Here is a 24,986-nt window from a genome sequence, read left to right as displayed (position 1 = left end):
ACTTAGAATGACATTTATATAATTCCAGGATGTTACAATTTCCATGTTATATCAAATTAAATATGTAATACATTGGTTAAAATCTATTTGGGTAATACTCCTTAAAACGTATACTAGGGTATACTTTTTGAAATGATTTTGCCTAAAATAACAAATTAGAAATTGGGCCCACAGACTTGTGTTTAAGAGGCAAATAAGCTGTGTGGATCACAATAAACTGTGAAAAATTCTGAAAGAGATGGGAATACCAGACCACCTGACCTGCCTCTTGAGAAACCTGCATGCAGGTCAGGAAGTAACAGTTAGAACTGGACATGGAACAACAGACTGGTTATAAATAGGAAAAGCAGTATGTCAAGGCTGTATATTTGTCATCCTGCTTATTTAACTTATATGCAGAGTACATCATGAGAAACGCTGGGCTGGATGAAGCACAAGCTGGAATCAAGATTGCCAGGAGAAATATCAATAACCTCAGATATGCAGATGACACCACCCTTATGGCAAAAAGTGAAGAGGAACTAAAGAGCCTCTTGATGAAAGTGAAAGAGGAGAGTGAAAAAGTTGGCTTAAAGCTCAACATTCAGAAAACTAAGATCATGGCATCTGGTCCCATCACTTCATGGCAAATAGATGGGGAAACAGTGGAAACAATGAGAAACTTTATTTTGGGAGGCTCCAAAATCACTGCAGATGGTGATTGCAGCCATGAAATTAAAAGATGCTTACTCCTTGGAAGGAAAGTTATGACCAAACTAGGCAGCACATTAAAAAGCAGAGACATTACTTTGCCAACAAAAGTCTGTCTAGTCAAGGCTATGGTTTTTCCAGTGGTCATGTATGGATGTGAGAGTTGGACTGTAAAGAAAGCTGAATGCCAAAGAATTGATGCTTTTGAACTGTGGTGTTGGAGAAGACTCTTGGGAGTCCCTTGGACTGCAAGGAGATCCAACCAGTCCATCCTAAAGGAGATCAGTCCTGGGTGTTCATTGGAAGGACTGATGTTGAAGCTGAAATTCCAATAATTTGGCCTCCTGATGCGAAGAGTTGACTCATTTGTAAAGATCCTGATGCTGGGAAAGGTTGAGGGCAGGAGGAGAAGGGGACGACAGAGGATGAGATGGTTGGATGGCATCATCGACTTGATGGACATGGGTTTGGATGGACTCAGGGAGTTGGTGATGGACAGGGAGGCCTGGCATGCTGCGGTTCATGGGGTCACAGAGAGTCGGACACGACTGAGCGACTGAACTGAACTGAAGCTTTTTTCAGGATTAATAGGTCAATAAATCCATCAAGAAACTAGTTCAAATAAGTCTGAAAAATATTTAATCAATAGTTGTTTATGGTTATACAAATTTGAATAATGACTATGTTACCATCTGATATACTTTGGAATTATGTAAATTCCTTAGATAATGCCGTTGCTGCTGCTAAGTCGCTTCAGTCATGTCTGACTCTGTGCAACCCCATAGACAGCAGCCCACCAGGCTCCACCGTCCCTGAGATTCTCCAGGCAAGAACACTGGAGTGGGTTGCCATTTCCTTCTCCAGTGCGTGAAAGTGAAAAGTGAAAGTGAAGCTGCTCAGTTGTGTCCGACTCTCAGTGACCCCATGGACTGCAGCCTACCAGACTCCTCCATCCATGGGATTTTCCAAGCAAGAGTTCTGGAGTGGGGTGACATTGCCTTCCCCACCTTAGATAATGAAGAAGTGGCAGATTCTTAGATAATGAAGAATTGGCAAATTCAAACAATTATCCATCCATTTGAACAAAAATCACATTTTTTAATGTAAGTAAGTATCCAGTGTCTAATATAAAGTGGATACAACAAATTGGTTGTGATTATTATATTTTAACCTTTATACACCCTCAAAATCAACTTTCATCAGAATTCATGATACCTTGTTATTAAATATTAGTAATATGCATAATAATAAGCTGTGGGCTATTTTAGTTGGGATGACTGTTAATTCAAGGTTAGCTGTGGAAAACTGACCAAGTAAATAATCAATGTCCTTTACAATACAGAACAACGAAGTCACTCCCGAAAGAAAAAAAAAAAAGAAAATGATGTTTTAGATAAAACATGCCTAGTAATAAGAAGGCAATGGCACCCCACTCCAGTACTCTTGCCTGGAAAATCCCATGGACGGAGGAGACTGGTAGGCTGCAGTCCATGGGGTCGCGAAGAGTCGGACACGACTGAGCGGCTTCACTTTTCACTTTCATGCACTGGAGAAGGAGGTGGCAACCCACTCCAGTGTTCTTGCCTGGAGAATCCCAGGGAGGGGGGAGACTGGTGGGCTGCCGTCTGTGGGGTCGCACAGAGTCGGACATGACTGAAGCGACTTAGCAGCAGCAGCAGTAATAAGAAATAAAATAACTGGAGTTTAGGTGTACATGGTAGAGAGGACTAACAAGATGTGATCTGAAAATGAAAGCCATATAAATTATATAAGAAAGTTAGGCCCTGGGAAAGAGAGGTGTATGTGAATGATAGAAATTAAAGAGTAGTATTAAGAAGAGGTGGCAAGAATACACAGAAGAACTGTACAAAAAAGATCTTCATGACCCAGATAATCACGAAGGTGTGATCACTCACCTAGAGCCAGACATCCTGGAATGTGAAGTCAAGTGGGCCTTAGAAAGCATCACTACGAACAAAGCTAGTGGAGGTGATGGAATTCCAGTTGAGCTATTTCAAATCCTCAAAGATGATGCTGTGAAATTGCTGCACTCGATATGCCAGTAAATTTGGAAAACTCAGCAGTGGCCACAGGACTGGAAAAGGTCAGTCTTCGTTCCAATCCCAAAGAAAGGCAATGCCAAAGAATGCTCAAACTACCGCACAATTGCACTCATCTCACATGCTAGTAAAGTAATGCTCAAAATTCTCCAAGCCAGGCTTCAGCAATACGTGAACCGTGAACTTCCAGATGTTCAAGCTGGTTTTAGAAAAGGCAGATGAACCAGAGAGCAAATTGCCAATATCCGCTGGATCATCGAAAAAGCAAGAGTGTTCCAGAAAAACATCTATTTCTGCTTTATTGACTATGTGGTCTACTTTATTGACTATCCACAGCCTTTGACTGTGTGGATCACAATAAACTGTGGAAAATTCTGAAAGAGATGGGACTACCAGACCATCTGACCTGTCTCTTGAGAAACCTGTATGCAGGTCAGGAAGCAACAGTTAGAACTGGACATGGAACAACAGACTGCTTCCAAATAGGAAAAGGAGTCCATCAAGGCTGTATATTGTCACCCTGCTTATTTAACTTATATGCAGAGTACATCATGAGAAACGCTGGGCTGGAAGAAACAGGCTGGAATCAAGATTGCCGGGAGAAATATCAATAACCTCAGATATGCGGATGACACCACCCTTATGGCAGAAAGTGAAGAAGGACTAAAGAGCCTCTTGATGAAGGTGAAAGAGGAGAGTGAAAAAGTTGGCTTAAAGCTCAACGTTCACAAAACTAAGATCATGGCATCTGGTCCCATCACTTCATGGCAAATAGATGGGGAAACAGTGGAAACAGTGTCAGACTATTTTTTGGGGCTCCAAAATCACTGCTGATGGTGATTGCAGCCATGAAATTAAAAGACGCTTACTCCTTGGAAGGAAGATTATGGCCAACCTAGATAGCATATTGAAAAGCAGAGACATTACTTTGCCAACAAAAGTCCGTCTAGTCAAGGCTATGGTTTTTCCAGTGGTCATGTATGGATGTGAGAGTTGGACGGTGAAGAAAGCTGAGTGCCGCAGAATTGATGCTTTTGAACTGTGGTGTTGGAGAAGACTCTTGAGAGTACCTTGGACTGCAAGGAGATCCAATCAATCCATCCTAAAAGAGATCAATCCTGGGTGTTTATTGGAGGGTCCGATGTTGAAGCTGAAACTCCAATACTTTGGGCACCTCATGCGAAGGGTTGACTCATTGGAAAAGACCCTAATGCTGGTTAGGATTGGGGGCGGAAGGAGAAGGGGACGACAGAGGATGAGATGGTTTGATGGCATAACCGACTCGATGGACATGGGTTTGGGTGGACTCCGGGAGTTGGTGATGGACAGAGAGGCCTGGCATGCTGCAATTCATGGGGTCGCAGAGAGTCGGACATGATTGAGCGAATGAACTGAACTGAACTGAAATGAGAAACTTAACAATAGCTGCATTTTAACAACAACAACAAAAAAAACAATTTGGGAGGATGACTAATCATTAATAATGGATGACATAATGGATAGAAACTTTCTTCTTCAAGGGGATTTATCAGTGGAAATAAAGCTTAAGAAGGACAATGACAATATGATAAGTCTCTAATACTAAAGATTTAGCACTAAAATTTCTTTTGGGGAGATAAAATATAATAAAACAAAAAGTCTGTCAAATATCTGATGCTATGGAATTATAAGAACCAAAGCTTTTGCCATTAATATTAATCATTGTTTTAAATTTCTTTGTCTAAAGTATGTAAATTTTGTAAAAATGCCTGAAGTTTATATTAATAACAGACTGCATACAAGCTGGTACATTTTCAAATCGGCCTTAGCAATCATGAGAATCTGCTCAAGTGTAGAGAAATTTGATTTTATAAGGTAATCAAACTTTTAAAATTCCAAAGTATGATTTCAAAATATCTTTTAAAGCAAACTCAATATAATAGATAAAAATTAATTAAATCTATTAAACAACATTTAGTGAAAAAGAGGTTTTCTTATTAACTATATTATTTTTGCCCCAGTAAAATATATGTTTTCTTTTTTTGACTTGATGGTGTCTGAAGACTAATTCTGGCTCTTTTTTGTAGCTGACAGGTCTTCCTGTACTTTAAATATTCTAGTTCCTACCTCTGGACTTTTAGAAACCAAAATCCCATCATCTCTTGATTTTTATAGAGTGAATTTATCCATCTTGCTCCAAGTAAAGATATGATACTAAAGTATCAAAAAATTCTATTTATAAAGTCACATCATCTTTCAGATAATCCTTTCACACACTTTGAGATCATAGCTAAATAAGTAAATATACAAGTATGTGAAACTAACTAAAACTTTTCAAAATGTACACTATACAAAACATACATTTTCTTGAACCAGAAAAAAAATCTTTCTAAATAAAAAACAGAGACTTCTGTAAAGAATTTTCCTACATTACTAAAGATCCATCAAGTTAAAAATGAAGGTACAAGGGATATTTATAATATTTTAGAGATAAAATAATTTCTACATTTGTCTGAAATAATGATGCATGGGAGATTAAAAAGTTGAGATTTTGTACTTGTGGATGTAATATCAGCTTAGAATGGTATAATGGGCTAACTCTGTATGAATACTTCAGGAGTATTTTTATTCATGGAGAGAGAAATTATTTCTGGCTTAATAATAATAAATACAATTTATTTATTCCACAGAAATTTTCATTAAATTTGAGTTCGGCATAACATAAGTAATAAAAAGGAGGCTTTGGGGGAAAAAATTGTACGTAACTGATCTAACTAAACTTAGATTTGCATTTTAACCTCAACATTTTTTTAAAATGATAAGGTAAGAATGATTATGTGATTATGTAATTTCCCCAAGAAAACACAGCGAGTCAGAAACAGAATGAAACTCCTGTTCCAGGATTATTTCCATGCCAACCTAGAGTTTTAGTTTGTCCCAATCATAATTTGCCAAGAGAGAGAATGACTCTAGAAATTATGTCAGTTAGCAGAATATAAAATATATAAAGTTCAAAATGATGTCAAGTTGGAATCATAATCTGAACTCATAATGTACCAGGCTTTACCAAAATGAGTGTTTTTAAAAAAGATCAAACTATTTAAGTCATTCAAAAATTATTCCAATTATTTTCTCTAAAAGTGTAAGTCATAAATTGTCTTTCACATCCTAATGAATACTTAATCTTAAAAATAATAATTTTCTCAATTTTTAGTTGTGCTAATAATCTGAATATAAGTAGGTTCAATATAGTAAAAGACTTCAAGAATCATTACTTTCTAATTTTAAATAAACTCTAGAATTTTCTCTTAATTCTTCCTATGGCATAGAGCATCTCTTAATGGGGTCTCAAATAAGAACTGGACATAAAGCTTGTCACATGTTTCTTTTAACACTGACAACTGCATAATCCTCTCGAGATACCCAGGGTCCATTTCAGTTTATCCTTTTGGCAATGAACTGCTGGAAGATTTTTATCTTTAAATATACAAAATATTTATTCAGTTCAGTAGCTCAGTTGTGTCCGACTCTTTGTGACCCCATGAACTGCAGCACACCAGGCCTCCTGTCCATCACCAACTCCCTGAGTCCACCCAAATCCATGTCCATCGAGTTGGTGATGCCATCCAACCATCTCATCCTCTATCGTCCCCTTCTCCTCCTGCCCCCAATCCTTCCCAGCATCAGGGTCTTTTACAATGAGTCAATTCTTCGCATCAGGTGGCCAAAGTATTGGAGTTTCAGCTTCAACATCAATCCTTCCAATGAACACCCAGTACTGATCTCCTTTAGGATGGACTGGTTGGATTCCTTGCAGTCCAAGGGACTCTCAAGAGTCTTGTCCAACACCACAGTTCAAAAGCGTCAATTCTTTGGCACTCAGTTTTCTTTATAGTCCAACTCTCGCATCCATACATGATCACTGGAAAAACCATAGCCTTGACTAGATGGACCTTATAGTTATATAAAATTATAGAAACTTTTTTATAACACTTCTCTAGTGTATTACTTGGGCTTCCCTTTTGGCTCATATGGTTTAAAGAATCTGCTTACAATGCAAGAGACCTGGGTTCAATCTCTGGGTCGGGAAGATCCTCCTGGAGAAGGGAATGGCAACCCACTCCAATATTCTTGCCTGGAGAATTTCATGGACAGAGGAGTCTGGTGGGCTACAGTCCATGGAGTTGCAGAGTTATACACGTCTGAGCGAGTAACACTTCTATCTATTACTTAGTAACCCATTTATTTATCCTATCCCACTGGAAGATAAACTTCACTAAAAATATTTGCTATTGATTGGAGATGCCATTATTTACTAACTATTTTTCTATTTATTGGTTCTGTTTGGTGTTATAAATAAACAGCCAAATTACTAACTAACTAAATTACCTCCATTCCATAACAGCTTATTTTTATCACAAATGTTATATTCTACTAAGCTAATATTTGCAATAAAAAGCAAGTAAATGTGTTATATGTCAAGCTATTCAAATGGAGAAAAATTAATTTGTTGGCAATAAAGATGGATAGAAGGAAATAGGGGTTATTTTAGAAGGTGTAGTCAGGAAAGGTAAAGTGAGATTTGGATCAACTGGGGAGAGAGTTCTATGGATATTTCCTTAGTCATGTCTGACTCTTTGCGAAGTGGGTTGCCATCTTCCTCCTCCAGGAAATCTTCCCGACCCAGGGATTAAACCTGTGTCTCCTGCACTGCAGGCAGATTCTTTATCTGCTGAGCCATTGGAGAAACCCCCATGGATATTTAGTGAAGGAGTATTCCAGGCAAGAGGAACAGCTAGAGAAAAGACCCTAAGATGGAAGATCAGTGTGACTGGAGTGGATGGAGGGAGATGGAGAATAGAAAGAGATGATTCAGCAAGGGTTAAGGGCACCCAGAGCAGTGTAGGTCATGGGAAGGACTTAGGTTCTTGCTCTGAATGAGACAGGAGACATGTTAGGAAGAGAGAAGTAATGGTAACCTAGCTTCTGCTTCAAAAGATGATGTGACTCTAGTGGGGAGAGTACACTATAGGCAAGTAAGCTAGAAATAGGAAAACCAATGAAAAGGCTTTCAAATGATCAGGCAAGAAATGATGATAGATTTCATAGGGTGATTAACAATAAGGGTGAGATTCAGGATATATTTTGATATAATGCTGGCAGGATTTCTTGATAGATTATACAGTACTACTGATTGATTGCAATCAAGGATGACATCAAATTTTTCTTCTCAGTCACTGGGAAAATGGAGGTAGCTTAAGTTGGTTTGGTAATGACTGCAAGGTATGGAATAATATGATAACCATTACAATCCATATTTGATCAGTCCTGGGTGTTCATTGGAAGGACTGATGTTGAAGCTGAAACTCCAATACTTTGGCCACATCATGCAAAGAGTTGACTCACTGGAAAAGACCCTGATGCTGGGAACGATTGGGGGCAGGAGGAGAAGGGGATGACAGAGGATGAGATGGCTGGATGGCACCACCAACTCAATGGACATGAGTTTGGGTAGACTCCAGGAGTTGGTGATGGACAGGGAGGCCTGGCGTGTTGCGATTCATGGGGTCACAAAGAGTTGGGCATGACTGAGCAACTGAACTGAACTTAATTGAATGTCATAATACTACTTATGATTTGATTTTAAAATGCAGGATGCAAATTTGCATAAATGGCACAAGCCTATTTTCACTAATATATAGTCACAAAGGCATATATTCGTAGGAGAAAAAAGATCAACCAGAAATGTATGTTTTTATATAACAGGGCCATGGATAACTTTCATTTGGGGTTTTGGTTTTTTTTTTTGTATTTTGGGGTATTTTTAAGTTTTCTAAGATAGCACTTAGTGTTTTTACCATCAAAAAGAATAATATATATTTTAATGAATAAATTCACTATCCAAGAAGACTCTAAAAGTAACTGAATGACAAAGCTTTGAAAATTTTATGCATTTTAGTGCCAGATTTTGTTTATATCCCTATTTATTTTAAATGATGAAAACTCTTAAATAAGTTAATTCAGAATAAATAATTTAGGAAAATTACCACTTTCTGCAGTTTGGAAGAGAAATGGGTCACTAAACACTCCAATGCCAGCACTGTTTTCTGCAGCAACCTAGAATAGACCACAAAAATTACATTCAAGGCTTATACTCTCTAATTAAACAGAGTCTGAAATAATAAAACTTTGATTTGTCCGTAAGATAAATAATAAAGATACTTTCCCCTCTAATTCCTAACAATACTCTTGAAGTAGAAGCAAATATAGAGCTATTCAGTATTTCCATTTCCCTTAAGTGAATATTTGCAACATAGTCTGAATCAACAGATTTCTCAGATTCCTGGTAGAGAAATTAATAATCAAGTTTAATGTCTATTAGTAGCAATAACAATTTAAGTTACTATTTATTAAGCAACTTCTGTACACTCAGAAATTAACTAGGGATTTTACACATCTCATTTTATCCACATAATCAAAATACAAGGAATTATTGCCAATATTTTACATATGAGAAAACTGGTTGAGAGAGGTCAGGTAACTTGCCCCATATCACAGGAATAAGTGGTAGAATCAGAATTCAGTTGAAGTTGTGTTTATTTCTAAAGCTCAATTTATTTCTACTATATTCACTCTAAGATGCCATGATTATTTCTGTAATGAATATGATGAGACCATAAACACAGTGTCTGACTTTAGAGTTTACAATCTAATTAGACAAATTTTAAAAATAAATAGGTAATCATTTAGACTAAATATTCTAGAATTTAAAAGATAGAAACTATTTTGGCTTGAAACATCTAGTCAAATACACTAGAATAGACAGAAAAAGTGTCATAAATGAGAACTCTTAAGCTTTTCTACATGCCATAACTGGAATCAGACAGCCTTGATTTAAACTGCAACTCTACCAATTCTCAGTTAAAAAGGTTATCCTATTTTCCTTTACTTTAAAATAGAAACAATATATCTATGTCATAAAATTATTCTGAATACTAAATGAAATAACACACATAAAATACTAAACAGGATTTCCCCATATCATGTAGATTTGATATTAACATTTGAAGATATCAAATGCACCATGTCAAATGCCCTTTGAAATTCTGCAATGGCTAACATATATTTGAATAGAATAAAAGTTACAACAGTAGTTAATAAAGTGTGGGGTAAGAAAGAGAATAGGGGCTTCCTTATAGTCCTGAAATAAGAGAATCCAAAGGAATAAAAATTTAAATTCTGTAAAAAATAGATCTAAGCAGAATGAGGTTGGCTATATTACCTATCAGTAACAGCTTCTTATATCACATTAAAAGATAATCTTTATTATTTTGAATAGTATATCTTAACATATAAGTTGAATGTGAGCTTATGATAGAAAATATCTGTGCCAAATAATTTTCAGGTGTCAGTTAGAAAAAGGTTGCCCACTCTTTAACTCATGTTTCTGCAGAGATATAGTCATTGTTTCCCTGGTGGCTCAGATGGTAAAGTGTCTGCCTGCAATGCTGGAGACCTGAGTTCGATCCCTGGTCAGGAAGATACCCTGGAGAAGAAAATGGCAATCCACTCCAGTAGTCTTGCCTGGAGAACTCCATGGACAGAGGAGCCTGGTGGGCTACAATCCATGGGGTCACAAAAGTCGGACATGACTGAGCGACTTCTTTGATTTTTACCACTGCATAAGTAAAAGCTTATATTTTTCTTTTGTCATTTGGGGGATGCCTACTCTTGGTATGCCTACTCTCTTGTTATTATGATATTTGATTCTGCAAATAGGCATACTTGCAATTAGATTTTAAAAACAGGCAAGTGTCTCTTTCTTATCATTTCTTCCATTTAGATGGTCATCTCAGTTACGTATGATCACATATTTACACAGCTTTTTCTCTTGAGTCAAAACTAAAGAACATGTTGACATTATACTGAAAATAGGGAGGAATGAGAAAATGCCTGTATTCTTTACCATCCCCTGGCAATATTATGTGTGTGTATTGCTCTGTCGTATCCAACTCTTTGCGATCCATGGACTGCAGTCCGCCTTGTGTCTCCTACATAGGCAGGCGGATTTTTTTAACCACTAGCGTCACCACATGTCTCTTAACTGTAAACATTTTCACATGGCCTAACTAACATAAGACTGCTTTTCTCATGCTCTTCTTTAATATTTTAATAAAGTGTTCTTAGATTTTGTATATTTAGCACTGTAAAGGGATAAATTTTTTGTAAACATAAAAGATATCATACGCATCCAGGAAATATTTGTTGAATGGAACCAATTAAAATCTGTTGTTCTTTGAAACTGGTTCTTTAGAAACCTTCAAACCATTATCCAAAATTACAATAACATGGAAATATAAGCAGATTAAGAGAAAAATAACAAAGCTAACTTCAAATTTGATTAAAAAGTAGAATATGTGTGCTTGTAAAAGCTATTAAACTTTATTTTTTTAAAGTCACTAAACTAATGCTTTCTAAAATAGATACATTATATAAATACACACACACACACACACACACACACACACACACACACACAAAGATTATAACATTTGTTCAAGTTTTAAAAGCCCAGATGGGCAATGAGGACATGATTCAGATGATCATTCTTCAAGTCTCTTGCTGCAAAAGCTTGACCTGTTGGGATAAAACTCCTTCACTTTTAAAATGAATGAAATAGAGGCGGGGCTAAGATGGCGGAGGAATAGGACGGGGAGACCACTCTCTCCTCCACAAATTTATCGAAAGAACATCTGAACGCTGAGCAAACTTCACAAAACTACTTCTGAACGCTGGCAGAGGACATCAGGCATCCACAAACACAGCGCATTATCTTCAAAAGAGGTAGGAGAAATTATAAAAGATAAAAAGAGAGACAAAAGAGTTAGGGACGGAGAGCCGTCCCGGGGAAGGAGTCGTAAAAGAGGAGAAATTTCCGAGCACCAGGAAACCCTCTCACCGGCGGGTGTGGGGGAAGATTTCTTATCTTGGAGGGCAACATAACTGGGAGAAAAAATAAATAAAACCCACAGATTACGTGCCTAAAGCAACTCCCAGCAAAGAACCCTAGACGCTCGCATCCGCCACCAGCAAGTGGGGGCTGAACGGAGAGGAGAGGGTGGCACTGCTTAGGGTAAGGACCGGGCCCGAGTGCCCTGAGGGCAATCTGAGGGAGCTAACGTGAGATAGCAACCTAAACTGTGGGACAGCCAGAGAGAGAGAACTATCCCGCGAAAAGCCTAACTCTAAGGCACTGCAGGCCCGCTCACAGAACAAAGGACTGAGCGATACCAGAGGAGAGCTAGCTGGCTGCGGACCGCCCCATCCCCCGCCGGACACAGCAGGCAGGCGGGGCCAGCCAGAGCCGGAAAAGGGCAAACTCGGCCCCAGAGAGGGCACCCCCTACCAAACTGCAAACAGGCTCCCAGTTGTTAAGCAAAGATTGCCTGAGATCCCGGAGGGTCGACAGCCGCCGGGAGGGTCGCAGCCAGAGACCAGCTCCCCAGAACCGACACAAAGCACACCGGAGCCGGGCGCGCCGGTAAACCGAGGCGGGGACCAGGGAGGTGATAAGCCGCACCGCCCCAACAGGGGAGAGTGCACTCGCCAAACTCCTGGCCGCCTGAGCAGCTCCGACCGGGAACGGCACAAACCGTGGGCGAAACTGAGTCTGCGCCTTTGTGGAGTAACCGGGAGCCTGAACCTGAGCGGCTTAAACCTGGGAAGTGCACGCATCTCAGGGCCCACTCCCCGGCCCACTCCCCGGCCGAGTAACCTGAAGCCTGAGCAGGGTAGACGGGGAAAGCACACACGCCGTGAGCGGGGGCGACCCCAGTGCGGCCGAGACACTGCGAGCTCACCACACACACGCCAGGTTTGCAGTGTTCCTTCCTCCCCACAGCACGACTGAACAAGCGAACCTAAAGAGACCACCTCCACCCCTTTGTTGCAGAGCGGAAATTAGATACTGAAGAGACCTCAAACAGAAGCCAAATAAACAGAGGGAAGCGCCTTGAAAGTGACAGGCCAACAGATTAAAATCCCTGTAGTTAATACCGACTGCATTGAAAGGGGCCTATAGGTCTTGAAAAGTATAAGCAGGAACAAGGATCTATCTGAAACTGAGCAGACCCCACATTGCTCACAACAGCTCCAGAGAAAGCCCGGGATATATATATATATATATATATTTTTTTTACTATTATCTTTTTTTTTTTTAACTTTAAAAAAATTTTTTTTCTCTTCTTTCCTTTTTCTTTAAGTCCTCTATTACATCTTTAACTTTCATTTTCATAACCCACTATTAACTTGCAAAAAAAAAACCCTATTTTTAAAGCAAACTGCATACATATATCTTATACCTTTTGTATTTTCTTTTTTACTGTTTTTTTCCTGTTTTACTTTTTTTACTGTTTCTTTTTTTTACTGTTTTACTGTTTTTTTCTTTTTACACTGTTTCCTTTTTTTTCTTTTTTTATATTGTAAGTTTTATAAGAGTCTAACCTCTACTCTAGATTTTTAATCTCTGTTTTACATATTTGATATCAATTTTGTACATTTAAGAACCCAATGTTTAGGACCCATTTTTACTCAGAAGTGTGATCACTGGCCTGATTACTCTCTCCCCCTATTGATGCTCTTTCTTCTCCCCCAGGGAACCTCTATCTCCCACCCTCCTCCTTCTCTTCTCAACCGAATTCTGTGAATCTCTGAGGGTGTTCTGGGTACCGGAGAACACTTCGGGAACAGAATACTGCCCAGATCTCTCTCTCCTCTCTTGATTCCTCCCTTCCTACTCATGCTCACCTCTATTACCTTCCTCCCCCCTCTCTATGTATCTCTGTGAACCACTCTGAGGGTTCCAGACTGTGGAAAGCACAGAGGGAAGTGCTTACTGGCTAGATTGCGCTCTCCACATTTGAATTCCCCTCTTCCCGTCCTAGTCACCTCAAACCCCGCCCCACCCACCTCATCTCTCCATGTAACTCAGTGAACCTTTCTGGGTATCCCTCACTGTGGAGAATCTTTTCACCATTAACCTAAAAGTTTTATTATTGATGCTGTATGGATGGAGAAGTCTTGAAGCTACTGCAAGAATAAGACTGAAAGCCAGGGGAAACATTAATTAATAAGAGACCATCCAATAGCCTCCACATATACACTGAAACCAAGCTCCACCCAAGAGCCAATAAGTTCCAGAGCAAGACATACCACGCAAATTCTCCAGCAACGCAGGAACATAGCCCTGAGTATCAATATACAGGCTGCCCAGAGGCACACCAAATCCATAGACATCTCAAAACTCAATACTGGACACTCCATTGCACTCTAGAGAGCAGAAATCCAGCTCCACCCACCAGAACACAGACACAAGCTCCCCCAACCAGGAAGCCTTGACAAGCCACCCGTCCAACCCCACCCACAGTGAGGAACCTCCACAATAAAGAGGAACTTCAAACTACCAGAATACAGAAAGGCCACGCCTAACACAGCAATCTAAACAAGATGAAAAGGCAGAAAAATACTCAGCAAGTAAAGGAAAATGAGAAATGCCCACCAAACCAAACAAAAGAGGAGATAGGGAATCTATCTGAAAAAGAATTTAGAATAATGATAATAAAAATGATCCAAAATCTTGAAAGCAAAATGGAGTTACAGATAAATAGCCTGGAGACAAGGATTGAGAAGATGCAAGAAATGTTTATCAAGGACCTAGAAGAAATAAAAAGGAGTCAATATAGAATGAATAATGAAATAAAGGAGATAAAAGACACTCTGGAGGGAACCAACAGTAGAATAACGGAGGCAGAAGATAGGATAAGTGAGGTAGAAGATAGAATGATGGAAATAAACGAAGCAGAGAGGAAAAAAGAAAAAAGAATAAAAAGAAATCAGGAAAACCTCAGGGACCTCTGGGACAATATGAAACGCCCCAACATTCGAATCATAGGAGTCCCAGAAGAAGAAGATAAAAGGAAAGGACATGAAAAAATACTCGAGGAGATAATAGTTGAAAATTTCCCTAAAATGAGGAAGGAAATAGTCACAGAAGTCCAAGAAACCCAGAGAGTTCCAAACAGGATAAACCCAAGGCGAAACACCCCAAGACACATATTAATCAAATTAACAAAGATCAAACACAAAGAACAAATATTAAAAGCAGCAAGGGAAAAACAACAAATAACACACAAGGGGATCCCCATAAGGATAACAGCTGATCTTTCAATAGAAACCCTTCAGGCTAGAAGGGAATGGCAGGACATAGTTAAAGTAATGAAAGAGAATAATCTACAACCCAGATTACTGTACCCAGCAAGGATCTCATTCAGATATGAAGGAGAGTTCAAAAGCTTTACAGACAAGCAAGAGCTGAGGGAATTCAGCACCACCAAACCAGCTCTCCAACAAATGCTAAAGGATCTTCTCTAAACAGGAAACACAGAAAGGATGTTTCAACACGAACTCAAAACAACAAAGTAAATGGCAATGGGATCATACTTATCAATAATTACCTTAAATGTAAATAGGTTGAATGCCCCAACCAAAAGACAAAGGCTGGCTGAATGGATACAAAAACAAGACCCCTATATATGCTGTCTACAAGAGACCCACCTCAAAACTAGGGACACACACAGGCTGAAAGTGAAGGGATGGAAGAACATATTTCATGCAAACGGAGACCAAAAGAAAGCAGGAGTCGCAATACTCATTTCAGATAAAATAGACTTTAAAATAAAGGCTGTGAAAAGGGACAAAGAAGGACACTACATAAACATCAAAGGATCAATCCAAGAAGAAGATGTAACAATCATAAATATATATGCACCCAACATAGGAGCACCACAATATATAACGCAAATACTAACAAGTATGAAAGGGGAAATTAACAATAACACAATAATAGTGGGAGACTTTAATACTCCACTCACACATATGGATAGATCAACTAAACAGAAAATTAACAAGGAAACACAAACTTTAAATGATACAATAGACAAATTAGATTTAATTGATATTTACAGGACTTTCCACCCCAAAACAATCAATTTTACCTTTTTCTCAAGTGCACATGGAACTTTCTCCAGGATAGATCACATCCTGGGCCATAAATCTAGCCTTGGTAAATTCCAAAAAATTGAAATCATCCCAGCCATCTTCTTTGACCACAATGCAGTAAGATTAGACCTCAATTACAGGAAAAAAACTATTAAAAATTCCAACATATGGAGGCTAAACAACACGCTTCTGAATAACCAACAAATCACAGAAGAAATCAAAAAAGAAGTCATATTATGCATAGAAACGAACGAAAATGAAAACACGACAACCCAAAACCTATGGGACACTGTAAAATCAATGCTAAGGGGAAGGTTCATAGCAATACAGGCGTACCTCAAGAAACAAGAAAAAAATCAAATGAATCAACTAACTCTACACCTAAAGCAACTAGAGAAGGAAGAAATGAAGAACCCCAGGGTCAGTAGAAGGAAAGAAATCTTAAAAATTAGGGCAGAAATAAATGCAAAAGAAACAAAAGAGACCATAGCAAAAATCAACAAAACTAAAAGCTGGTTTTTCGAGAAGATAAACAAAATTGACAAGCCATTAGCCAGATTCATCAAGAAACAAAGGGAGAAGAATGAGATCAACAAAATTAGAAATGAAAATGGAGAGATCACAACAGACTACACAGAAATACAAAGGATCATAAGAGACTACTACCAACAGCTATATGCCAATAAAATGGACAACTTGGAAGAAATGGACAAATTCTTAGAAAAGCATAACTTTCCAAAACTGAACCATGAAGAAATAGAAGATCTTAACAGACCCATCACAAGCACGGAAATCGAAACTGTAATCAGAAATCTTCCAGCAAACAAAAGCCCAGGACCAGACGGCTTCACAGCAGAATTCTACCAAAAATTTAGAGAAGAGCTAACACCTATCCTACTCAAACTCTTCCAGAAAATTGCAGAAGATGGTAAACTTCCAAACTCATTCTATGAGGCCACCATCACCCTAATTCCAAAACCAGACAAAGATGTCACAAAAAAGGAAAACTACAGGCCAATATCACTGATGAACATAGATGCAAAAATCCTTCATAAAATTCTAGCAAACAGAATCCAACATCATATTAAAAAGATCATACATCATGACCAAGTGGGCTTTATCCCAGGAATGCAAGGTTTTTTTAACATCCGCAAATCAATCAATGTAATACACCACATTAAAAAATTGAAAGATAAAAACCATATGGTTATCTCAATAGATGCAGAAAAAGCCTTTGACAAAATTCAGCATCCATTTATGATAAAAACCCTCCAGAAAGCAGGAATAGAAGGAACATTCCTCAACATAATAAAAGCTATATATGACAAACCCACAGCAAACATTATCCTCAATGGCGAAAAATTGAAAGCATTTCTCCTAAAGTCAGGAACAAGGCAAGGATGCCCACTTTCACCACTACTATTCAACATAGTTTTGGAAGTTTTGGCCATAGCAATCAGAGCTGAAAAAGAAATAAAAGGAATACAGATAGGAAAAGAAGAAGTAAAACTCTCACTGTTTGCAGATGACATGATCCTCTACATAGAAAACCCTAAAGACTCCTCCAGAAAATTACTAGAGCTAATCAATGAATATAGTAAAGTTGCAGGATATAAAATTAACACACAGAAATCCCTTGCATTCCTATACTCCAATAATGAGAAAACAGAAAGAGAAATTAAGGAAACAATACCATTCACCATTGCAACAAAAAGAATAAAATACTCAGGAATATATCTACCTACAGAAACAAAAGACTTCTATATAGAAAACTATAAAACACTGATGAAAGAAATCAAAGAGGACACAAACAGATGGAGAAATATACCGTGTTCATGGATTGGAAGAATTAATATAGTGAAAATGAGTATACTACCCAAAGCACTCTATAGATTCAATGCAATCCCTATCAAGCTACCAATGGTATTTTTCACAGAACTAGAACAATTCATCTCACAATTTGTATGGAAATATAAGAAACCTCGAATAGCCAAAGCAATCTTGAGGAAGAAGAATGGAACTGGAGGAATCAACCTGCCTGACTTCAGGCTCTACTACAAAGCCACAGTCATCAAGACAGTATGGTACTGGCACAAAGATAGAAATATAGATCAATGGAACAAAATAGAAAGCCCAGAGATAAACCCACGCACTTATGGACACCTTATCTTCGACAAAGGAGGCAAGAATATACAATGGAGAAAAGACAATCTCTTTAACAAGTGGTGCTGGGAAAACTGGTCAACCACTTGTAAAAGAATGAAACTAGAACACTTCCTAACACCATACACAAAAATAAACTCAAAATTGAATAAAGATCTAAACGTAAGACCAGAAACTATAAAACTCCTAGAGGAAAACATAGGCAAAACACTCTCTGACATAAATCACAGCAGGATCCTCCATGTCCCACCTCCCAGAATATTGGAAATAAAAGCACAAATAAACAAATGGGACCTAATTAAAATTAAAAGCTTTTGCACAACAAAGGAAACTATAAGCAAGGTGAAAAGACAGCCTTCAGAATGGGAGAAAATAATAGCAAACGAAGCAACAGACAAACAATTAATCTCAAAAATATACAAGCAACTTCTGCAGCTGAATTCCAGAAAAATAAACGACCCAATCAAAAAATGGGCCAAAGAACTAAGCAGACATTTCTCCAAAGAAGACATACAGATGGCTAACAAACACATGAACAGATGCTCAACATCACTCATTATTAGAGAAATGCAAATCAAAACCACAATGAGGTATCATTTCACACCAGTCAGAATGGCTGCTATCCAAAAGTCTACAAGCAATAAATGCTGGAGAGGGTGTGGAGAAAAGGGAAGCCTCTTACACTGTTGGTGGGAATGCAAACTAGTACAGCCACCATGGAGAACAGTGTGGAGATTCCTTAAAAAACTGGGAATAGAACTGCCATATTACCCAGCAATCCCACTGCTGGGCATACACACTGAGGAAACCAGAATTGAAAGAGACGCGTGTACCCCAATGTTCATTGCAGCACTGTTTACAATAGCCAGGACATGGAAGCAACCTAGATGTCCATCAGCAGACGAATGGATAAGGAAGCAGTGGTACATATACACAATGGAATATTACTCAACCATTAAAAAAAATACATTTGAATCGGTTCAAATGAGATGGATGAAACTGGAGCCCATTATACAGAGTGAAGTAAGCCAGAAAGAAAAACACCAATACAGTATACTAATGCATATATATGGAATTTGAAAGATGGTAACGATAACCCTATATGCAAGACAGAATAAGAGACACAGATGCATAGAACAGTCTTATGGACTCTGAGGGAGAAGGTGAGGGTGGGACATTCTGGGAGAATAGCATTGAAACATGTATATTATCATATGTGAAACAGAACACCATTCCATGTTTGATGCATGAGACAAATGCTCAGGGCCGGGGCAATGGGATGACCCAGAGGGATGGGATGGGGAGGGAGGTGGGTGGGGGGTCCAGGAAGGGGAACACATGTAAACCCATGGCTGATTCATGTCAATGTATGGCAAAAACTATTACAATATTGTAAAGTAATTAGCCCCCAACTAAAATAAATAAATTTATAAAAAAATAAATAAATAAAATGAATGAAATATTTTAATACTATTTACAAAATAATTACCTTGATTTCATATGTTGTTCCAGGATTAAGATTAGTAAGAAGAACTTCCAGACTGTCTGGTTTTGTTCTAACTTGTGTATATGTTGCCTGCATCCATGGACAAACTTCCTTATATTTTACAATGTAAGATATAATCCTCCCATTTGGATTAGGTGGTGTATTCCAAGACAGAAGAATCCCAGCAGATCCGACTCTTTTCCCTGCCAGGAAGACTGGAGGCCCAGGTTCTATTTTTCAAAAAATGAATGTTGTTATAAGGTCAATCAATTATTGTAGTTTCACAAACATATGTAAGAAAATTTACAAACTGTAGACTTTTAAAGTTCCCAAAGACTAAGTGTCTCATAAGTGTAAGTTTATCCTCCCTAGAGCTTTGCTACCAAGAGAAAAAATTATTAAATGCTATGGGGAATACCAAAAACATTCTTTTATAAGAATGTGAAAAATGGAATGCTACTAAATACTACATGCCAAATATAGTTTTAATGCCAAATCACTTTTTAGAAACACTCACTTGAAGCAAGGCTTATACACAAACACCAGGGAAACAAGAGCCAGCCTTACAAACTGAGTAATTCTTTTGGAGCAAGTATACTGAGTTTATTTTCATGGTTTTGTATTATTTAAATATTACCATTAACAGTGTCTCTGATCCATTTCACAAACAAGTGTGGAAAAATTATCTTTGCCCTTTGAAAGTAAAGGAAGATAAAGAACCAGTAGAATGCAGGTTCTAAACAGATCACTTTCTTAAGTTTCCAGTTTGCTTTAATTACTCAACTGTTTTCATGCATTCAGTGCACATATTGCCAATGTAAATAGTTCCATCCAATAGATTTATAAAGGGTCCAAATACTTTGTTAAAAAAAGAAAGAAAGAAAATTGAAAACATATACTTACTTGTCACATTTGTTGTCACTGTTCTACTAACAGGTGAACTATATGTTGTAGCAGAAATGGAAGAGATGGTTACATCATACCTTGTACCAGGAACAGCATTAGAAACATCAACCTTTTAAAACACCAAAAATAGATGACTATGTTAAAAATTCTGAAATGTAGGAAAGCTAAAACGATAAATCTATCACAATCAAAAAAGTAAAGTTAGCACTTCACTACATAACTCTGTACTATCACAATGTGTTTCCTATTATTGTAAAAATATACATTTGTTATAGCAGAAATATTTACAAAATAACATGCAATAAAAACTTACAAAACATACTACATTATCAAAGACTAAATCAGTATTTCTATCAATCCTAGTTCATTGTCACAACCATTTAAGAGTCCTAAGAAATCTATAGTCCATTGATTAGCCCTGGTATTTAAGAGTGTGTATAAAATACCTGTGTCTCTGAAGTTCCAATAAAAAGTAAAAGAAAAATGATAAGAAAACCCATCATTATCACATTTTTCAGGCAGTAGAATCACATTGGTGGCTCTAGAGAGAAATGTTGCCTGCATTAATGATTTAAAGACAGATCCTCCTGGCAAGTGCACAATTAATGAGCCTGGATTACTCAATAGCTCTGCCCTTTGTTAAACTATTCATGAACCCTTGGATGGCTGGCTGTAGGTTCAGGGTAGACTTAAAAAAAAACAGACATTGCTAAGGTAACAGTCCACCAATACTGAAACTTACACTCATCAATTCGGCATCAGTGTTTTTGTCTTCACCTTATGCTTTTAAAGAGGCTCAAAGGAGGAAGTTTTCATGGTGGATGAGTTTCATAAAGAACTTTCCTATTTGGACTAAATATAAAATACAAGTTGGCTTGGCTAAGTATAATAATGAAAACAATACCTGATATTCTCCACCTCCAAGATCTCTGATAGTAACAAAGCCACTGTCAGGAACAAGATCCACATGAAACCTGTCCACGTGGCCAGAGGGAAGGCTCCAGTGCAGAGAAAAGGAATGTGCAGAAATATTGAAAGCTTTAAGTTTCTTGGGTTTTTCTGGTTCTGGTATTGAAAAACAGAGGTTTAGAATAGAGTTATTCTCCCAAACTTTCAAAGGAAAAAGGAAAATCAATGGTTTAAGGGCCAAGTTTCAAAACAACCACATTGTTAGAAAGTGTCAGAGCCTTTACATTATCGTTAACCCTCTGTAGGTGTTAGGCATGTATATCTTTTAAAATATCTAGTTTTAAATTTACTTATCAGAAATGATGTATCAATTTATGTATCTGTTTCTGGGATATTCCTTATCTACTAAAATCTGTTGGTTGACCAGATTGTTTTTTAAAACTTATGTTCTAACTAAAAAATCAAATCATTTTAAAAACAAGTAGGTACAAAATACTTACGCAATTACCTGGATCTTTATCAAACAGAAAATAATTTGAAAAAAATAACAAAGTATGCCAAATATTTTAAAAGATGAGTATTTCTGATGAATATTTAGTTAGGTGTTTCTTTAAAAGAAAAGTTTTCATATTGGAAATGAAAACAAGATAAGATAATTTTTAAACAATAACTAGTAATTGTCCTAGCGACTGCAACCATATTTTTTTCTACCTTTTCTTTCACTATTTCCAAAGTTTTGTTTATGCTGCCTGTACCTACTTGCAGGGAGTTTTCCACATAAAGTTCTTTGGATTGGTTGCCAGTGAGTCAGGTTTGCACTTTCTTATCTTTAGTGCAGATTCCAGACAAACAATATAGGGGGAGGGAGATTATGAAGCCAAGCATGTGAAAAACATCCTGATACAGATCCACTCTAACACCATTTCCAAAAGAAAGGAGTCTGGAATTAGTCCTTGAACTCCGTTTATCATTTTAACACTCCCTTTTCCACCAGAAGTGATTTGAAAATCAATATATTTAAAAAATTAATTGTACATTTCCTAACATAACTGATAGGGCACATTGCATAAAATACATATCTTAACAGGCAATTTCCTAGTGTATTTGGGGGGGAGGATATCGTTTTAGAATAGTTTTTCTTTATCTCCTTTGAAAAATTCCTTTAATGGTTATAATCATCTTGCTAGTGTGTGCTAAGTCGCTTAAGTCATGTCCAACTCTATGTGACCTTATGGACTGTAGCCCGCCAGTGTCCTCTGTCCGTGGGATTCTCCAGGCAAGAATACTGGAGTGGGTTTCTGTGCCCTCCCCCAGGGGATCTTCTCGACCCAGGGATCGAAACTGTGTCTCTTCTACTTGAATTGGCAGGCGGGTTCTTTAACACTAGTGCCACATGGGAAGCCCAGTGACTGAAGATAATATTGATCAATTAATTTTCACGTCACATCCTCAAAGACACAAACATTCTCTAGGCATCACCTCCAAGCTGTCTATGCAGTGAGTACCACAGTTTCATAATAACTCTTTAGAAATGTGGCACATCTAAGGTGAAAGATGTGCTTTCTAAGGTGATCAGAGAAATACCCAGTTTGTGATGGGTACAATTTCTTTGTTGGGCATAGCTGCTGGCATTTTTCCTGGATGATTCTGCACACAGACCTATGTCCTCTGTATTCTCATGCTTGAGAGAAAAGGCCTTTATTCTCCTCGCCAGTCCATGTTAAAATAGACACAAGTTTAACGTGACAGAAGTCCAACCACTACTCACACTTACTGATTGTGAGGGCTAATACTTTTTCTTCAAGAGTCCTAAAAAAGTATCTAACATTCAAGAAGTCTTACTCAAGAAACAAGAAAAAGAGCTGGGATGAGACTTGGAGAGAAAAATGAATATAGAAGTAAAGGGCTGTTTACTAAGATGGTGGTGAGGGAGAGAGGATGTAGTTTCCTGGACGGTCTACAATTACACACTGAAGAACTCTTGGCCAAGGATGAAGTCTGTCTCACTAAGAAGAGGAAGAATATATTTGTCTGGATATCTTCCAATCTGATAAAAAAAGGGAAGGCCTGAAAGCTTCAGGATAGCTTGGTAAAGGCCTCTCAAAGCAAAGTGAATAGAAGCCCTGCAAATGGACAGAATATAAAGTGACTGAGGAAAACCAGCCTGAGCTGTGGGATCATTTAGGAAAGAACAGTCTGATGGTCATGAAGGTTGCAATAAAATTTTAGATTTTTTCCCCCCTAAATGCAATGGAAAACATTGAAAATTTTTAAGCAGACAGTCAATCTGACTTATTTTTAATTTTACAAGATTACCCTGGAAGATGGGGAGATAAACTGGTGAGAGGCAAAAGTAGCAGCAAGAGGCCAATTAGTAGGATACTGTGGTTCTGAACAGACAGGAGGGAGGCTTGCCCTCAGGAAAAGGGAGGAGAGGTGAAGTGATACTTGAGTCATTGTGAGTGGAGCTTTCTGGATAAGAACTGAAAGATTCAATTAATGAAACAGATCCCATAATAAGTACATGATTTGTATTCCATGGAATTTAATCTCTGAAAAGGTAGAAAAATATGAAGCAAAAATATCACTCTCAATTTAATTGTTACTAACCAAAAAAATCAAATTGTGTGGTAGCTTTTGAGTTATATATACGTATCATATATATATATATCTTATATATATCTTTGAGTTTTATATATATATCTCACACTGTGTTCAATTTAATTAATATATGTATCTTATATATATGTATCATATATATATATATATCACATATATCTTTGAGTTTTATATATATATATATTTATCTCACTTTGTGTTCAATTTAATTAGGGCTGCTGCTGCTGCTAAGTCGCTTCAGTTGTGTCAGACTCTGTGCAACCCCATAGACGGCAGCCCACCAGGCTCCGCCATCCCTGGGATTCTCCAGGCAAGAATACTGGAGTGGGTTGCCATTTCCTTCTCCAGTGCATGAATGGGAAAAGTGAAAGTGAAGTTGCTCAGTCGTGTCCGACTCTTAGCGACACCATGGACTTTAGCCTACCAGGCTCCTCTGTCCATGGGATTTTCCAGGCAAGAGTACTGGAGTGGGGTGCCATTGCCTTCTCCGTAATTAGGGCTAGCAAGAGTAATTCTCGGCCTAGTTAATTTTTTAGACCAGAATTTTCCAAAAATTAATCCTTAGTAACCTAAATCCCTAGAATTTAATAGATGTCAGTGATCAAACCATTTTTGTCAAATAATTCCTTTTTTTACATGAAACAGCTTCCTTTATTGCAAGTTAACTCAGTTTTAAATAAGTTTAAATATGTGACTTGTGCTTCTCTAAAGCAGCACTATCTAATAAAAATATAAGATAAACCACATTAAACAAGTAAAAAGAAAAATGCCAAGTTAATTTTAAAAATATATTTTATCTAACACAAAAATATCAAAAATATCATTTCACATATAATCAATATGAAATTATTAATGAGATAGTCACTTTCTTTCATACTAAGTCTTTGAAATCCCATGTGTCTCTCACACTTAGAGCCCATCTGAATTTGGACTAGTCCCATTTCAAGGTTCAATAGTTATGTATTGCTAATCACTGCATACTGGACAGTGTAGTTCTAAAGCATCTCTCAACTTTTCCCCTTGGTATTTCAGTAAATTTACCTCAACTGCATTTTGAGAAGCTGAGAAAAAACACAAGTATGATCCTATGATGTCTATATAGGAAAAGAGTTCAAAAG

At 37.7% G+C, this 24,986-nt stretch overlaps 2 protein-coding genes across 3 annotated transcripts in view; both read right to left on the bottom strand.

Moving 5' to 3' along the window:
• The window catches only part of PTPRQ (protein tyrosine phosphatase receptor type Q), a 242,572-nt gene extending 221,173 nt beyond the window's left edge, over positions 1-21,399 (bottom strand). The window contains exons 1-4 of one of the 2 annotated variants that reach the window (XM_081597131.1): positions 21,245-21,399; positions 20,338-20,449; positions 19,438-19,664; positions 8,777-8,846 (exon numbers count right to left, since the gene is read on the bottom strand). In XM_081597131.1, the coding sequence (XP_081453257.1) occupies positions 8,777-8,846; positions 19,438-19,530 (163 nt within the window). In that variant the 5' untranslated portion in view covers positions 19,531-19,664; positions 20,338-20,449; positions 21,245-21,399. Of the gene's footprint in view, positions 1-8,776; positions 8,847-19,437; positions 19,665-20,337; positions 20,450-20,786; positions 20,841-21,244 lie in introns of those variants that run through there. The other variant, XM_081597130.1, reaches the window with a different exon arrangement.
• The window catches only part of LOC145545638 (tenascin-R-like), a 92,342-nt gene continuing 88,312 nt past the window's right edge, over positions 20,957-24,986 (bottom strand). Inside the window, exons 17-18 of the mRNA XM_081590483.1 lie at positions 21,245-21,405; positions 20,957-21,028 (exon numbers count right to left, since the gene is read on the bottom strand). Of these exons, the coding sequence (XP_081446609.1) occupies positions 20,957-21,028; positions 21,245-21,405 (233 nt within the window). The remainder of the gene's footprint in view (positions 21,029-21,244; positions 21,406-24,986) is intronic.

The sequence above is a fragment of the Giraffa tippelskirchi genome, chromosome 4, assembly GCF_054371585.1.
Source record: "Giraffa tippelskirchi isolate mGirTip1 chromosome 4, T2T-mGirTip1v1.2.pri, whole genome shotgun sequence".
In the NCBI taxonomy this organism is placed as follows: domain Eukaryota; kingdom Metazoa; phylum Chordata; class Mammalia; order Artiodactyla; family Giraffidae; genus Giraffa; species Giraffa tippelskirchi.
The sequence above is the reverse complement of the archived record's forward strand: the minus strand, read 5'-3'. Positions and strand labels throughout refer to the sequence as shown.